The following is a 17590-nucleotide window of genomic DNA, read 5'->3' as shown; positions in this document are numbered from 1 at the left end:
ACGGCCGGTAACTGATCTCACGACAACTGCGGGTGGCGAGGAACGCTGCAAAAAGAGGCAGAGGTGTTGGGCTGCTCTGCTCCATCATTTTTATGAAATACATTCTTGTGAACCCCCTTAGGAAATGGATTGAATGTTACAAGGCCGAGGAGTTTCCTAAATACAAGTAAAAGCTGTGTCAAATGTTCCCGAAACAATATCGCCGTTTTTGACACTTCCTGTACTGCCGTGCATTAGGAGGTGGATATTTAGACGTAGCACTTTGTCATACTGAGGATATTATGTTCAAATGGATCACATTACTGTACAATTTTCATTGCGTTTGTATCCCTTGTGAATATTTAAGACTTATACTTCTGTGTCATACTGCCGCAAAACAGGAGCTTTTTTGTTGGAACGTAAAATGAATGTATTTCTTTTTGTGGTACGAAGGTGCAATTTGTCTTTGTAATTGCCTCGCGCATGTTATATTAGAGCCACTTTTACGAGAGCTGGAGGGAGGTGTGTCTCGATCAGAAGCAACATTAGTTGCAACAGTTGTTGTTGATGTACAGTTCATGTGAATTGCTGAACAGAGAAATGATTTAATCTGGACGCATTAAACACGACGCAGGTCTGTAATCGTTCAACTGGAGCAACAACTGAATAACATCCACAGGGCGTTTGTGTCAGGAAGATATTTAAACTTTAACTGTAAATGGTTTGAATTAACCTTTTGGAAACTGTACGAAAATCCTCCCGCGCCCATTTTAAGTCCCAGCATGCCCCATTCAGACAATCTTTTGGCATAAAATACGCCATTTTTCTAATTTTTGAACCACACAACACATGTTTTGGACTGAAACTCCTTCGTAACAGGCCAAGGGTTTGTTATATTGTGATTTTTGTTGCAGATTACCATTCTTTAGCTCTTGATCTTTCCAAAAAGGTGTCTTATTGACCGCTCCAGGAGGCATTTTTGGGGAATCTGGCTCATATCATGCTGGATGTTCATAGTAACGATCAAAATATCTTTTAAAAGTGAAGACTTTGCTGAACAAATACATACCATAAACACAAGTATTGGAAATAATTTAGGGTTCTCACGACGACTCAAACTCAGGGAAAAGGAGATCTGGAGCCAACATTGGTTCCACAGTTTTCATCGGGTTAAGTTTTGGGCTTGTAACAGCAGAACGTGTGGATTTTATACTTTGCACCTCGAATAGACTGCGTAATACATTTAAGTCAGACACTCATTCCTCTGGTTCATATCATGAAGAATGTTTTAACACATTTTAATTTCACGCATCTGCGGTTGAAGACAGCTTTGTGGAAACGGATGGTCCTTCTGTGATATTGTTTATTTGTAATTTGTTCTCATAATATAAATATAACAGCAACACGTAAGACCTCCTGAATAAAAAGAGCTGAACTAAACTAACTAACAACGGGACCAATGTATTAAAGAAAAAGGACAAATCCATTATGTAACCATGGAACAGGACACGACCCAGTATTAAGTCTAGCCAAACCAGTTTGAGTGTGTGTGTGTGTGTGTGTGTGTGTGTGTGTGTGTGTGTGTGTGTGTGTGTGTGTGTGTGTGTGTCTGTGTTTGCTCTGGTGACAGATGCATGTAGAAGAAAGGATTAGTGGCTCAGGCGAGGACCTCTGGAAGATAAACTCTGTCGATAGCATCAGCAGATACAGGAACTCTAATTGATATCTATCTCTGTGTTCTTCCAGCGCTCCCGAGTCACATTTCATCACTTTTCTTTTGGCACTTTTGTCTAAAGTGGCTGACATGTATTTCCCACGCACACACTCTTACTGTTTAAGGAGAGATTTTTGTTTGTCCTTTTTTTCATTATTTGGAGACTTTTCAGAGGACTGAGGGTGAAGTGGCTCTATTATCATATGACTCACCAAACCCTAACCATCCATTAATCTTTGAGAAACTCCTCCCTCGCCCATTTTAAGTCCCAGCATGCCCCATTCAGACAATCTTTTGGCTTAAAATACGTAATTTTTCCATTTTTGAACCGAATGACACAGTTTTTTTTTGACTGAAACTCCTTCATAACGGACCAAGTCTTTGTTTGTTGTTGCAGATTCTGATTCTTTAGGTCCTAATCTTTCCAAAAAGGTGTCTTATTGACCGCTCCAGGAGTCATTTTTGGGTAATCTGGCTCATATCATGCTGGATGTTCAAAGTTATGATCAAATATCTTCTTAAAAGTGTGTTGTTTTTTTTTGTAGATATACATAAAAGACTTTGCTAAACAAATGCATACAATAAACACACATATTTGAATTAATTTGGGGTCCGTACGACGACATAAACGCAGGAGAAAAACACTCACAACACAAGGAAAAAGGAAGTCTGGAGCCAACATCGGTTCCACAGTTTTCAACGGGTTAATGCATTTAAGTTAAACAAAACCATAACAGAAAATATACAGTACATAATTCCCTCTTTTACATGATATCTGATGGCCTGCTGCACTATTATGAACTTCATACCCTGTGTGTGAGCCTTATTTATTTCCGATTTGTCTCCAAAATATGTATGTATTTGCTCAGCAAACTTGATTTTTCTTCTTCAAATGGTTCCACAAAGTGAAAATTGGCCGAATTATTCAACCCTTCACTGGGCCGCCGTCACTGTATCAGCATGTGCATGTTTACCACCAGCGTAATGGAACGATGGTTCACGTCATGATGCTTCTGGCCTCTCTCTCAGTGACTTTTGTCCTCCCGCTGTTCCTCAGGGACCGCGTGTGCAGCCTAAATGACGAAGTGGAACTTGTTCAAGCATCAAACAACGCCCATGGTCGCTGCTAACCCAACGGGGGCCAGTGCCTTGACTGTGACTCCCGCCCCCGTCTCCCTGGTCTCCACCGACAACTCCACCGAGCCGGTCGACAAGAACGACGCCTTCGACGAGATCAAGAACAAGTTCCTGAACGAAATCGACAAGATCCCACGTGAGTGCCAGACGAAACCCAGAAAACCCCCGTTTCTGATCAACCGACCTGCTATTGACGTGACTCTAAAGCAATGATTCTGGAATTAGATTGTCTCTTTAGCTGCAGGCATTGGCGGCCTCGTAATGTCTTTATTCAGTATTGATCACTGGCTGCCCTTCCTAATGGCAGAGAAATCTAATTTTCACCCAATCTAATTGCTAATCTAGCACCTTTTACTAAATATATTTGGCCCAGGACATGACATGGAGTAGGCTAAATGATTGGTTTGGTCAAATGTCAAAATATTTGCTTCTCTCTTCTCTTTCTGGGTGTGGATGTGCCATCTATCCATCGGTCTGTATATTCTCCTCAGTGCCGTCCTGGGCCATCATTGCCATTGCCGTGGTCGCTGCTTTACTCATTCTAACATGCTGCTTCTGCATCATCAAGAAATGCTGTTGCAAGAAGAAGAAGAACAAGAAGGGCAAGAAGGGGAAGGGTGACATGGGAATGAAGAACCTGAAAGGGGGCGAGGTATGTTCCTCCGCGGGAGGTCGCATCCCAGGCCGAGGGGATTTACACCTACACCGTACACACACACACACACACAGCACGGCAAACCGCGGCCAGCCCTGTTTACGAGCCTATTGTGTAACAGCCGTGGGGCTTAGAGTGAAGCTTTGTGCTGGAATAGAGAGAAAAAACCTGCATATAGTGATATGTTTGACTCAGCTAATTATGTAACAAACAGTAGTCCTCGTGTTACACATTTTAGCTCACTGTTTGAAATGTATTGGATTACATATTGTCGTTTCTACACACGCTTGTTTGTCTCCTGATGGCCTTCTAACCCCGTCAGTGTGTTCTTCGCAGGTGTTGATTTCGTTCTTTATCCACCGTTATTATTCTTTTTTTTCATTTTTCTCTTTCTTTCTTTCTTGTTTTTTTTCTTCCTTTTTTTGTTCTCGTTTAATGTTTTTTGTCGTTAACGTTATTGTTGCTCTCTCTCACTTGTGCTTCGGGATTTGAGTGGAAAATGACAGGCCTCTTATCTGAACGGCCCGGCCATCCCTTTTCCTAGTCACCAAAGAGCCATTATGAAAATTAGTAGTTAGTGCATCGCCATTGTTTTTGGGCCTATAATTATCTTTTTTTTTTTGTTCCACACACGTGATTGATTATTTGACAAAAGTACAATAAGAAAACATCTAAAAGTGGGAGCTATTTTAAAACCCAACGGGCCCAGCTGCACCAGATATGATTGTGCTAATGAGCAGGCTCCTCTATCTGTCATTTTCCTCGCTCCCTACAGTGTAGCTGACTACATTTGCTGTGATTACACTTCTTTGGTGTCTGCTGTGAGTTCAATTTCTTCCTTTGTCTCTGCTCTCCTCCTTCCTGCTTTGTGTCTTATGTGTGCTCCGTGTATCTTGACTGTGGTGGACTTCTTTGCCTTACGGTAGGTCTGATAGCACGCGGCGCCCCTATCTGGCCGCTCTGAGTAAGCGCAGACCAGGGTGGGGGGAGTGGTGGCGGGCGGCGGGCGGCGGGCGGGCTGGGCTTGGAGGGGGGTTGGATTGCAGTGACGATGACAATGAGTGCTATGGCTTCCTTAGTTTTTTTGCAAGCTTCTAGGTGCTGCGGGTGCTTGAGGAATCGATGGGAGCGATTTTTAGCTGCTTCGCAAAAAGCCACTGACCTGACATGCCGCACAACAACTGCTATGTCTTGAATATCCAGAGATTGCAATTGATTTATTTATTTTTTGGCAAAAAAAACAACAAAAAAAAACAGAGCAAAGCCGCGTTTAAGTGTCTATGGTTTGATATGAACATGGATCTCATCCTTATGGGTCGAGCCTTTTTTTTGAATGACGAGTGCACTCGGCGACTCACTAGAGAGATCACTAACATGCATGTGTGTGCAAGGGGTAAGCTGGATGTTTGTCAAATAATGAGCAGGGAACTTTACCTGAACTGAGAGCTCGGAGCACGTTTCCACCACGACGGGCCCTCGACTGTGCCAAAAAAACCAGAAACAAACCCAAAACTGACACGCCGCAAACCAATTTCTTTTGTCCGGAGACGCAATTGACGCGGGTCTGAAATTCACACTCCGCGCGCCCCCACTCGTGCAAACACGCTCCGAGTTCCACGACGGTTAAAGCCTGTTTGTGTCATGACAAAGACCAGCGTATTCCCTTGCAGTAGGTACCATTGAATGGCCACAACTTGACTTGAGAGTAACTTTCCTGGATGACCCATGCTGCTGACATATAGGTGACAGTCATTGAACGCCCCTCCCTCCCTCCCTCTCTCCTCTCTCTCCCTGAAGCACTTGGGTCTCACTCTGGAGAAATGGTGGGCCAGAATGTCTGCCCACGCTCGACTCGGCCCGATTTTCAGTCGACGCAAAGTTGCAGTAACACGCGCAAAAACAACAACTCGCAATTCACCCCGTTGAGTTGAAACCGAAGGGCACGCATTCAGTCAAACCACGTCTTTATCTCTGAACCCCCCCTGACCCCTTTACTGGAAGTTTGAGAACAGCTGGGGATTCTCAGTATATGGCATGATCCCTCCACGGATGTGTACATCTCACTCAGAACACGTGTAGACACATTCTTGGGCCGGACCAAAAACAAATTTGTCGGAGGGTTGGTTTTTTTTTTTCTTAACCAAAAAAAAGCAAAACATCAAAGCATTACTTTTATCCTTCTTCAGAAATGATGAGGTAATTCATTTCACATTTGCCGTGAGAAAGGACTCCTGCATTGTGTGGCCTGGCATGCCTGAATGAAACGCATTTACGACAATAGACATAGAGAATGCCACATATGCGGATATTGTGTGAGAATGTGTGTGTGAGAGAGAGTGCGTTTTTTTCCGGCATGCATGAGAGCTTGCATGTAAGCAAACGTGTGTGTGTGGGTGTGTGTGTGTGGGGGTGCACAGTAAAGTGTGGGTGTGATGGCGTGTGTATTATTTGTGTGTGTGCCCTGTTCCTCTTCCAGCTCATCAGTGAGTAACTGGACCCTCCAGTCTTACGAAGACATCAGTGTTTTTTCAAGAAGGAAAGTAGGCCATACCGAGATATCATCCAGCTTCCATACACTATCGTAAAAAAAATGAAAGTTTACTTTATTATTCATATCGGAGCAAATTGCCTTTAAGTGGATCAGTCACGACCGCCTCTAAAGAGACTGAAAAACTGGAGAGTCTCTGGGTGTGAGATGCAAAGGCGAGATAGATTTATCTTCTTCGTCCGCTATCTCAGGAGCAGTTTAACTGCCAGTAAACTGCTGATATTTGTTCCAGCACATGATTAAGAATCCCAATAATTCACACGAGAGTATCAGCAGAGGGAGGAAGCCGAAGCACTGGACTCTGTTTGGAATAAATTGGGGGAAAATTTTTCAACCAGCAATTCAGCGAGCGACAATAATCAGGCCAGAGTTCAATCGGCGACAGCAGAGTAAACACATTAATGACACTTTTCGGGGACATCGGGAGGGAGACGAGCAGCAGACGGTTGCGTTGTTTTGTCGAGCGCCACGTTATCAGTTTGGAGTTTGAGAGCTTTTTCAGGAAGTGTTAGGGATCCCTGCGTCGGGAGTTTTGATGGTATCGCGCGTCTCCCGTCCTTCAAGTTCAGGCGAGCGGCTTCGCGCGACAGCTCGTGTTTGAAAAGCTGCACACGGAACGGCGTGGACAATATAACGAGAACGCCTCGCGGTGTCGCGCCATAGAGCGCAAATCGCTCCGCAGCAAAAATGCTAGTTTGTTAGTGTTCACTTTTTTGTGTCAAAAAAAGACTGAACTTTATGGTGTTTTTTTTAAAAAAAAATTTAGGAGAAAAAGATCCCATAATGTCCTCCAGTCTGTTTACTTGTGAATTTGGCTCGTCTTTGCTGGTGTTCCTCTGTGTGTGGGATATGCCGGCACGATTTTGTTGACTTTTTTAACAAGTTAAATGTGACTCATTTTTTTGGGATGAGTCATTTTTTTAGGGAGGAGGAGGGGGGGCGGGGGGGGCATTTGTGTCGCTGCTTGTTTAGCTGCCCGTCTCACCGCGATGCAAAGTCCCGTTTGATTAACGTTACCTAGGCGTTACATTTTGTCCATCCCCGTAAATATCACACTCACAGGCCGCGACATCGTCAATCAAGCACGTTGATTGATTTGAGCCGAGGTGATGAGTGGAAAAGAAGAACTTCCAGAGGTTTCTTTTGCATGGCTGTTGTGTTAGATTGTAGTATATTTTAAGGTGTTCCTGTTTTCTGCCCACCCTCCTGTATATTGACTGTTTTTATTCTCTCTCTCTCTCTCTCTCTGAACAATAACAGCTCTTGAAATGGCATTTCCCACAACATTTTTGTAATCCAAGAGAAATCCCCCTAGATCGGACTTTTAACACACATGTAACGCTCACAAACAGCAAAATGGTGTCACCCAAGAAATAGTGAAATCAAGTCAGGTTGCAACTGTGGTCATCGATGAGCAGATTGCACTAGTAACAGCGGGTGTGAGCGAGGGGGTAAGTGGCAGGTAGGTGCTGTGGCTAACCCGACTGCTGATGCCCGAGGTTTAGTGTTCAGCACGGCCGCCACCTCAGAGACGCCCTCTCATCCTCCTTCCTTCTTCTGCCGCCTCCCCTCCTCCCCGACCCGCCCCCTTCCGTCCGTCTGTCTGTGTGCAGAAACAACAGGATGACGACGACGAAGAAGACGACGTCGAACCCGGCCTGACCGGAGACGAGAAAGAGGAGGAAGTGAAGGAGAAGGAGAAGCTCGGGAAGCTGCAGTACTCCATCGATTACGACTTCCAGGAGAACAAGGCGAGAACTTTGAGTGGTTTATTGAGTGTTTCGAGCAAAAATGAAGAATATAGAGCTCTCTGACTTCTAATGGCATACTTCCTTCCTCCCCAGCTGACTGTGGGAATCCTGCAAGCAGCTGATCTGCTCTCCATGGACAGCGGAGGCACCTCCGACCCCTACGTCAAGGTCTTCGTCCTCCCGGACAAGAAGAAGAAGTACGACACGAAGGTCCACAAGAAAACGCTCAATCCTGTCTTCAACGAGACCTTTACCTTCAAGGTAAGCCGCCCTCCCCGCCTCTTCCTTATCACTTATTGAAACAACGCGCACGCCGAGCCGTTTGATTCCTCGACGCTTGAAGCCGTTGAAGGTGAATCGGCTCCTCTCGTCTGTCTGTGATGGGCTTTGATTCTCAAAGACCTCGGGACGCCGGACGCACTGAAGGTGTCTGACAAGGAGAATGTGGCGGGTGGAGAGGGAGGAGGGAGGGGGGGGAATCAAATTAAAGGAGAGGGCCACCTCTGGTGCAGCGTGCCTGCTGACTCGGCTCTCCAGGAAACAATTCCAACACCTTCATTCTTCGTCAAAGTCACGCTTTTGTCGAGCCATGTTGAGCTCCGGGGGCTAAAGTCGTGATCCCCCCCCCCCTCCGATGCAGCCGAGTGCAAACGGGATTCACTTTCTCTTCTGTCTTCCAGATCCCGTTCCAAGAGATGGGAGGAAAGACTCTGGTGATGTCCGTCTACGACTTCGATCGCTTCTCTAAACATGACGTCATCGGAGAGATCAAAACACCCATGAACACCCTGGACCTGGCGAAGCCCATCGAGGAGTGGCGAGACCTGGACAGCGCCGATCAAGAAGAGGTAAAGAGTTGTGTCCACTATACGGCCACTGACCTCTCTGTTGGAGAGATGCATGTTTTACCACATTGTTGAGGCCCAGGCCAACACCGAAAAGCCTGTGCTTAATAGTTTTACAGAAAAGGCGGCGCTCCTTGTGATGAATCTATATGGAAAGTGAATCTGCAGCATCATTTGTGGAGATTTATAATGAGTTTAGGGTCATTATTTGGCTTTTTGGTTCCACAAATGTGCTGTTTTTGGTTCACTGTCACTGCTCTTGTAGCTTTTTTTTCTCCCCCATTTCAGCCACACCCGGCAGCTGTTTTTCAAGCTCTAAAAACACACTGTACACTTCCTGCCCAGCACCAGACAGGCGGCAAACTAGCTGGTGAACATAATCAATTATTTAACGGCTAATTGGGAGCCAGATTTTCCCCCAGGAGTTGATCAAAAAGAGAGCGAATATGGCTTACATTCACCAGATGGCCATCGACGAGAAAGCAAAATAAATGATAATGTTGCCCTGCAACGGCTAGATGTGTAAATAATGACGCTCTAATAGCGGCCGATAGACGTCTCTGAATTCTCTTCGCAAACTGTTAAACACACAGAAATGCATTTCTTCAGACTCTCGGCGAAAACTGCTATTTGTTCCATATAGAGCAGCTTGAACCGCTAACTCAGCCGATGACATAATACAAAAAATAACCTCAGGCACGATGAGGGTGTGGGGGGGAGGGTGGGGGCACTTTGTCTGTTTACCAATGAGATTCAGAGGGCTGAAGGACACACTTTTTGCTTTTCTAATCAACTGCAACTGCTTCCCGTGATGTGTTTTCACCATTATGCTGCACCAGAATATGAAAAAGGATTTAATCAACCAAACCTCCCCAGAGCCACCTTAACATGAAACAATCGGTTTGCTCGCGGTCTCGGATATATTTATTCAACTTAGAAAAAAAGGCCCAACGAGATGTACTTTAAGAACGCTGGTTAATTTCTGCTGATGAGACGAAAAAAAACACTGAAATTATTTGTATGGACGATGTGTCTTTGAATCGGGACAGTTTGTGTTTTCATACAATGTACTGTACAGCAGAGAAAAGACATACATTCTGCGTCAGACCTCCTTTAACTGTCTCTCCCCTTCTCCTCCTCCTCCTCCTCCTCCTCCTCCTCCTCCTCCTCCTCCTCCTCCTCTTCCTCCTCCTCCTCCCCCTCCTCACAGCCGGAGAAGCTGGGGGATATTTGCATCTCTCTGCGTTACGTCCCGACTGCTGGCAAACTCACCATCTGTATCCTGGAGGCCAAGAACCTGAAGAAAATGGACGTGGGAGGACTGTCAGGTACACGCACCGGGAGCCCAGCGTCAGACGTTGCATTTTTTTTATTATTTTTTTTATTTTTACTCCACCGCGCGATCGCACTCGACACTCGTCTCAGCGTGCGCGACGTGACAATAATGCATCAGATCGATGTGACATTCGGATGCTCGCAGCGGGACTGCAGTGGATACGGGAACGTGCCTGGGTGTAGCGCAGCCATTAGGTCGGCCCCGCTCTGCTCACGTGCTGACGCTGCAGTGCTTTGCCACGCACCAGCGCTCGCTCCCGCTTGGCTTCAGCATTGGCCCCATCTGTTGGTGCACTGCAGCACTGCAAACCACAGTGGGGCACGCTGCTATATATATATATAAGTATATATATATTAATATACATATAGGCTGCTTCTTCCATCGGCTTCATCACAATTTCTTGCTTTCTTTCCCTCAGATCCCTACGTGAAAATAAACCTGCTGCAGAATGGAAAGAGGCTGAAGAAGAAGAAGACGACAGTGAAGAAGAACACTTTGAATCCGTACTACAATGAGTCCTTCAGCTTTGAGATTCCTCTTGAGCAAATGCAGGTGAGGACATGGACTAGCTTGTTCAAATCAGTCGCACAGGGATGGAAAAAAAAGGGGTTCTGCTCTGAAGGAAGCACTGGTGTAAAAATATAAACATAGTTATTACTAATTACTGTTAAAAGGCAAATGTTTACCCAGATCAGGACCACTGAGCCTGATCAAGCAATGTATCTACAACCAGAAGCTAGCTTACCTTAGCTTAGCGTAAAGTCTTGAACCAGTAGAAACTCCTGCTACCGTCCATCTAGCACACAAACGTGTGTTTTTTTACACATAAAACAAACAATACCCAACGTTGATCTCATCTAACGCTCAGCAAGAAAGCACAAAAAGACTTTTTTTGTACTTTCCATTGCCGAAACCTGACACACGCATCGGCTGCACGCCCCAAACACTCAATCAGCCGATATGAATACACTTCTCTCAGTATTTCAGTAGGAATCTCTTTCCTCTCGTTCCCGTGTGTAATCACTGTGGCGTTCTGAACCCTCTTGCGACGCTTTTCTCTCCCAGAAAATCCTCGCTGTGATCACAGTGCTGGATTACGACAAGATTGGCAAGAACGACGCCATCGGGAAGATCTTGGTGGGAAGCAAGAGCACGGGCGCCGGGCTGAAACACTGGTCCGACATGCTGGCCAACCCCCGTCGCCCCATCGCCCAGTGGCATCCGCTGCAGCCAGAGGAGGAGGTGGATGCCGCCCTCGCAGCGCTGAATGCCAAGAAGTAAACCCCACCCACCACCCCCACCCACCTGAACACATCGTCCCCACCTCCACCTTACCCACCCATGCATTTCCCATCATCCCCCCCCCCCCCCTACACACTCCCAGGTCCCACATATCAGTGTATATTCCAGAAGAACACCCCAAACTGCACATCTCCTCCTAAACCCCACTCCCCACCCCCACCCGCCCGCCCCTCCCTCCTCTCCTGCCTCCACCTTTCAAAAGATCCATCGATATCACCGAACATGATGGGAAATATATAGTTGAAAAGAAGAAAAAAAAGAAAAACAGAAGCATCATGTTATATGAAATCATGTCATTGAGAAAAGAAGACAAGTTACAGGATGGACAGATACTCCGTTGATTTCCTTTAGATCTATTTTTGTATTGGGGTTGTGGTTCCATTAATAAGAATACAGAGTAGACTACGAAGACCAGTAAGAGTGCTATATATGGGAATCTGGTGATAGAGGGGATAAAACATACACTCACTCATATTGTACTTCTCACCCCCCCCCCCCCTTTCCCTTTAGTGACACAGTTTGCTTAGAATAGTTGCTTAATAATAAAATGCTTTATACTGCCATATGATAGAGAAATAACACAAGCAGGTCCATTCCTTAGGTGTATCGTGCACCATGTTCCACACCTGCCAGCTGTCATCCTAGATGATTCTGTTAGTTTGAAGTACATTCCTAGAGTTGGGTAGCGAGTAGGGATAGGCACATGTCCAGTTACCCACAAACACACTGCCTTTTTGATTAGTTAACCTTCCGTCCATCGTCTCAGGAAAACTGAGAGGAAACTGAAACTCCATGCCTTTTTTTCTAAACGGGTTCTTATTATTCAAATACTCCACATGATGACAAATGGAAAAAAAAAAAAGAGTTGGATTTCGAAGAAAAAAAAAAAAAAGCTTGAGCGCTTTCTTTGGTTTGTTTTTTTCTTCTCGGTAACATAAAGGCTGGCGACTGGTGTTAGTTGATCCATGAAATGGTACGTTAGGGAACAGGGGAGGGGGGGGGGGGATTTTGTTCAAATCAAAAAAAAAAGGGGGTGTATTTGCGTATTTTTTTTCGGTGCAAAAAAGGCGGCGTCTGTCATTCGAGCAACAGAAAGCGAGGAAATATCAGAGCGGCTGCAACAGAGACTGATTCCAACCACCAATGACATGATATCTACAAGGTGTCGATGACCGCCCGCAGTCTGCCACCTCTCCCCTCCCGACGCCTCCGATTCTGTCTCTCACGTGTTGTGCTACTGCCATTAGTCATGGACTTGATACAAGGGTTTTACTCCAAAGGAATCCCTATAACCGTCTTACAGTCATAAAGGAGACAAGCCTTCAAAGTAACAAAATAAGCAATTTTCAACTACCAGGGACGCCTTCCAGTTAGCGGTGTTGTTCTCTTCATTTTGTTTTATTTCTTCTATCTCTCTCTCCTTTTTGATTTATTCAGTATTTTATTTCCCTTCAAACACTTTTATTCCTCGAGCACTTTAAATCCAAAATGTTGTGTTTGAGTACCATCAGAAACCAGAGCTTTAAGTGTTTATGTTATTTATAACTGCTGGTTTGAAGAAGATAAAAAAAAAAAGAGCAGGGGTGTGCATTGTGTAAGCTTTTTTTTGTTGTCGTTGTTGTTTTGGCTCAGCTTCTTGTGTACGTGTTTTGATTGTTTGAATATTACGATTCTCACTCGATCGCAAGGATATGGTCTGGAGGAAGGCAACCGATCCGTGTGTGTGTGTGTGTGATACACAGCTTACCAAACTGTTGAATTGAATTGCACTACTGGGGATTATTCTGTTCTGTGGTAATTTGACGTCGTTCTAGATTTTTTTACTTTTATTAACGATAACAAAAAAATGTTGCGAGATTTGAATTTTTTTCTGGATGCCAGAACGCTCTCCTCGGCTAAACGGACTCCTGTGGAAAAAAAAAAAAAGGAAAGAGAGACGCATTACGATCAAACGCTCCCCATCGGCTCCTTCACAGGATGTAATTGGCTCCCTGATTTGGTAAATTATGATTCTGTTGAAGAGGAATTATGAAGTCGGCCTTTTGTACTTCTGATAAAAGTCCAAACTGTTGTTGGACCTCGTCAACCCCGAATAAATTGGTAAATTCCTAACAGCAGTTTAAAGCCGGCGGCTCGGTTCACCTGCTTTAAATCAGCTGAGCTCCACCAGCAAAAAAACTACACCCATTGACAAGAAAATGCAACGTCATTGGAATCAAATGTAGACAGTGCTGCCATGTTTTGGGGAAATTTAATGAATGTTGGCTCTTGTATCTTTCTCTGTTGGAAAATGTGATTTTTTTTATTTTATTTTTTTTATGACCAACATAGACCATGTTCATGTTTTTCAGTTTTTCTTCTCACACGATCATTTTTGTTTTCCTCCGTTGATGAAGCAGCACTAAAGAAAAGGCAACATGGAAGCAATCAAGCAACCCATTGGTGTGTAGTTTTGCCTATATACATAGTTCACACACGTTGATACTGCATGTTTATACAAAAATACTGTACATAGGAGCATGTTTTAGAGACAAAGCAAAAATATCTCGTGTACGTAAATGGGTGTCATTTGTCATTTTAATAACACAAACGAAGGGGGGAAGAAAAAAAAAGACGCACTGTATATTTTCTAAATGAAACAAATGTGTATTTATTTTCCATGAAGGTCACTGGAGAGAATGTCATACAAATATTAGAGTATTATTACTAATAAGAACCTTTCCACGCCTGAAAATCTTAAGCAAGTGTGTCGTCCAGTACTGTGTGTGAGTTCATGTAGGATGAACATGTAGCCGCATGCTTGCTATATACTTCCTTGTGATCAACGTTTTGATTTGATGCCATTTATCTGCCACCTTGTTTCAAGCACTTATCTGAAGGCCAACGTTTGACTTATTTTGGGAATTTTATTGCTACTTTTTTTCTTTCTTAAACAAAAAAAAACATATGTTTTAATTTTTTTATGTTCAGGATGGACGGGGGTCTCCAAGTCTATATAATATGACTTTTTTTCTAACACATTTAGCACGGTGTTATTCTGGAATAGTTTGTTAGAAGAAGATTGAATATTTCTGCGATTTGTAGGCGGGTTGTAGGAGTTGTTATTTGTGCCAGTAAGGGGAGTCTGTTGGATCATATCATTGTATGAAATGAATTTCCAGAGGCCAAAAGATGAATAATCCCATTCCAGTGGACACAAATGACTTGGATTCCCTTTCTTCTTCTTCTCTCTTTCCTTTACTTGGAAGTTTTGATTTTTTTCTTTTTTTTTTTACAGTATTTAAATGACCTGAAACCCTTCACGACTGTGTCTCTTTTACTGTGTTTATTATACAATACGTGTACCTGTATACAAGACAAATGAATAAGATAAAACTAAAGCCATAAAACTCAAGCACTAACGCTGAGTAGCTAGTTTATTTATGAAGAAAAAAAGAAATCTTGACATGTCTTCATTTTCCTGGACCAGTGTTTCTCTTTTACATTCCCGTTCAGAGGTTTTTGTTCATCAAGAGGGCAAAAATCGACTTTTCTGTACATGTGAGCTTTGAGAACAGTTGTGAGTTTAATAGAGTGAGTGTGTCTTTTTCTACTTTCAAAGCTGTTGACGTCCTTGTTTCATAGAGATAGTTTATAGTATTGTGATGAGTAACGTGTATACCTTGTTTTGATAGTATAAATAATATATATAAAATCACTTTAAGTTCTCAATAATACTGCTAAAGTTAAAGTATATATATATATATATATATATATATATATATATATATATATATATATATATATATATATATATATATATATATATAAAGAGAGAGAGAGACAGATTGTGTTCTTTTCTTGGGCTGAGTGCAATTTATGAACCAAACTGGGTCCCTTATTCAAGTTTCTCTTCTTCTGGTTTCAACAGCAGTCTGTACTAGTACATGTACAAGTACAAGTACACAGTACATGTACAATCAATAACACGCTGCTGAGGATCGCGCAGACGTTTTTTGTTGTTGGTTTGTTTCGCATATTGCTCGAGCAACAAAACAATCCTGTTAGAGATCCAACAATTGTATTGCAAAAAAAAAAAGAGAGAAACTTAAAACGGTGGCACCCAAGTTTTAGGCCTAAATCCCTCCCATAGAACTATGCATTGATTTATGATTTTCACTAACAGATGGCAGAAAGTATATATATATATAAAATTATAGAAACACGTATAATGTTACATTATATGCCTTTAAGGGAGTAGTTCCAAGTGTTGGGATGTACGCTGACTTTGCCTTCTTGCAGAGAGAAGATCCATACCGCTCTCATATCTGTGCACTAAATATGAAGCTGGAGCCGGTTAGCTTAGCTTAGCATACAGACTGGAAACGGGTGGACACAGCTAGCCTAGCTCCGTCTGCGTTGGCGTTACGCTAACCCCGGCTCCAGCTTCATACCTGAAAGACAGAGTGGTATCAATCTTCAATTATTGACGATAAGGTAAATTTGCCCTTTTTCCCAAAATATTGAACTATCCCTTTAAGTTGCAGATTTTTTTTTTTCTCTCTTTTCCTGAAGTAAACGTCCGACTGCCATCTTATCGACCCCGGTAACAATCTTCAATGTGACGTGCAGCGCCGGCACGTCGTGTAAAAGCAATATTATAGTTATCCACTGTCCCGCTATTGTTACTGATTGTGACCAAAACGATGCACTGAGAACAAGTCAAACACAAGACTTCCAGTGCGTCTTCACCAGATACTGCCAGCGACAACAAGCCCCCCGCTCATGGCCGCCCGCGTGCGTCGTCGACGCCGTTTGAATCCACAAAGCCAAAAAAAAATAAAATAATAACGATTCTCGCGGAAGGCAAACAAAAAAAAACAAAAAAAAACGCATCACAGACGACGCGGCGCGACGTGACTTTGCGGGTCAATTTATAGCACATTTAAGAGATTTTTTTTCCTTTTACTGCTCGGGTCACTGCAGTCACATGACATCCAAGTTCTATGGGGGACAGAGACTGGGAGCTGTGTGTGTGTGTGTGGGTGTGTGTGTGGGTGTGTGTGTGTGTGCGATAAATACATGTATAAAGTGTAGGCCCTTTTAGGAGACGTGGTGCAAATAACCCAGCACTATAATAATAACCTGATTACAGTACAGGTCTGCATGCACGGGACCCATTACTCATTCCTAAATGTACATCTCTGTGTGTAAGACCGTAATACTCAAACAATCTTAGTTCTATATTTCAAAAACGGGGGTTGTTCTGTTTTTGTGTCCTCGCTGTGTTGATGTACGATACCTTTATGCACAACTGCAGCTGAAACTGTGAGTTGTTTCAGCTGTGCAGACACAGTTTGAGAGCACCGTTTTCACAGAACTAGGTTTTTTTTTTTTTTGTTGGAGGGGGGAGGGGGGGGGTTGTTTTTGTTTGTTTGTCTATTTAACAAACGCTGGGATTTAAAAAGGGAAAACATCCAAAGTTCAGTTAGATCATCCGCCAACCTGTCGAAAATGTGTCGCGACGCCCGCTCGGGGGCGGGTGAAGCCGCCGCCGCCGCCGCGTTGAAACATGTCGTCTTGTCTCCTCTATTACTCGCTGTACTTCTTTGTATTCTTGTGCATACGTGTAATCACTCCTGTCTTTCTTTGTTTCCGTGATGTATACTTCTGATTGTAGAATGTAGAAACTGTGTTTGAACCAATGCCAGAAAATCACATTTTGCTTTCATTTTTTTTCTTCTTGCGTTTGTTCGCGTCTTCGTCCTGTTTGTGTGTAACCAGCTGTGTATCCCATCAGCATCCTTATGCCGAATAGGAAAGCAGGCTGGGCGATTATTTCTCCTCTCGAATCTGCTTTTCGCTGAGCGTAAAGACTGCCGGCCTTCATGTTTACATGGATATACCGTAAACTGCCAAACATGCAGGACCGTACCAAACTTCCCCTCTTGAGCGCTTCGTCCCCTTCCTCCCTCCTCATCCCTGATGCAACTGTATTCTCTAAGACTCTTTTTCTTCTTTTTTTTTGTTCCTCCTCCCCTCTTTCTCTTCTTCTTCTTCATCATCTTTTAAAGAGTCGGAGGACGGTCAGGTTGTGTCCTCTAGCTGTGTTTCTTCGTGTCTAGTGTTGTGGTGCGCGTGTTCATGTCAGTACTTGTGCCTACTGTGGATCGCATGCTTTAGCCCTTGACTGGACACAAAACGTTGCTCACAAAACTCCTCTTGACCCTTGTGTGGACAAACGTTGGGGATCCTTATAAAGTTATCAAGGGAACCAAATAACTTATTACAAATTTATCATATGTGTTACCAGTTCTGTAAAAAAAAAAAAACAAATAGGAAAT

General features: G+C 43.7%; 2 protein-coding genes across 3 annotated transcripts in view; both read left to right on the top strand.

Moving 5' to 3' along the window:
* Positions 1 to 2878, top strand: part of oard1 (O-acyl-ADP-ribose deacylase 1) — a 46125-nt gene extending 43247 nt beyond the window's left edge. The window contains exon 8 of the mRNA XM_068597070.1: positions 2751 to 2878. Within this exon, the coding sequence (XP_068453171.1) occupies positions 2751 to 2770 (20 nt within the window). The 3' untranslated portion in view covers positions 2771 to 2878. The remainder of the gene's footprint in view (positions 1 to 2750) is intronic.
* On the top strand, positions 2771 to 17582 carry LOC137800062 (synaptotagmin-2-like). 2 transcript variants are annotated; one of them, XM_068597069.1, is made up of 8 exons: positions 2771 to 2966; positions 3322 to 3482; positions 7656 to 7784; positions 7878 to 8045; positions 8465 to 8632; positions 9840 to 9957; positions 10384 to 10517; positions 11031 to 17582. In XM_068597069.1, exons 1-8 carry the CDS (start codon positions 2771 to 2773, stop codon positions 11244 to 11246), a joined length of 1290 nt encoding a protein of 429 aa, XP_068453170.1. In that variant the 3' UTR covers positions 11247 to 17582. The 2 variants fall into 2 exon arrangements, with proteins under 2 accessions (XP_068453170.1, XP_068453169.1); XM_068597068.1 differs by having other exon boundaries at positions 7647 to 7784.
* The last annotated feature ends 8 nt before the right edge of the window (positions 17583 to 17590 follow it).

Source organism: Clinocottus analis, unplaced genomic scaffold (genome assembly GCF_023055335.1).
Source record: "Clinocottus analis isolate CAN_PGR_092001 unplaced genomic scaffold, fCliAna1.0.p SCAF_4, whole genome shotgun sequence".
Classification (NCBI taxonomy): domain Eukaryota; kingdom Metazoa; phylum Chordata; class Actinopteri; order Perciformes; family Cottidae; genus Clinocottus; species Clinocottus analis.
The sequence above is the reverse complement of the archived record's forward strand: the minus strand, read 5'-3'. Positions and strand labels throughout refer to the sequence as shown.

What these genes read in the sequence shown, in the direction of transcription:
- LOC137800062 (XM_068597068.1), top strand. Translation starts at nt 2,771, where the DNA reads ATGACGAAGTGGAACTTGTTCAAGCATCAAACAACGCCCATGGTCGCT. An exon ending in ACAGCGCCGATCAAGAAGAG is followed by an intron (nt 8,633 to 9,839) that starts GTAAAGAGTTGT and finishes CCCTCCTCACAG; the next exon opens with CCGGAGAAGCTGGGGGATAT. An exon ending in GGACGTGGGAGGACTGTCAG is followed by an intron (nt 9,958 to 10,383) that starts GTACACGCACCG and finishes TCTTTCCCTCAG; the next exon opens with ATCCCTACGTGAAAATAAAC.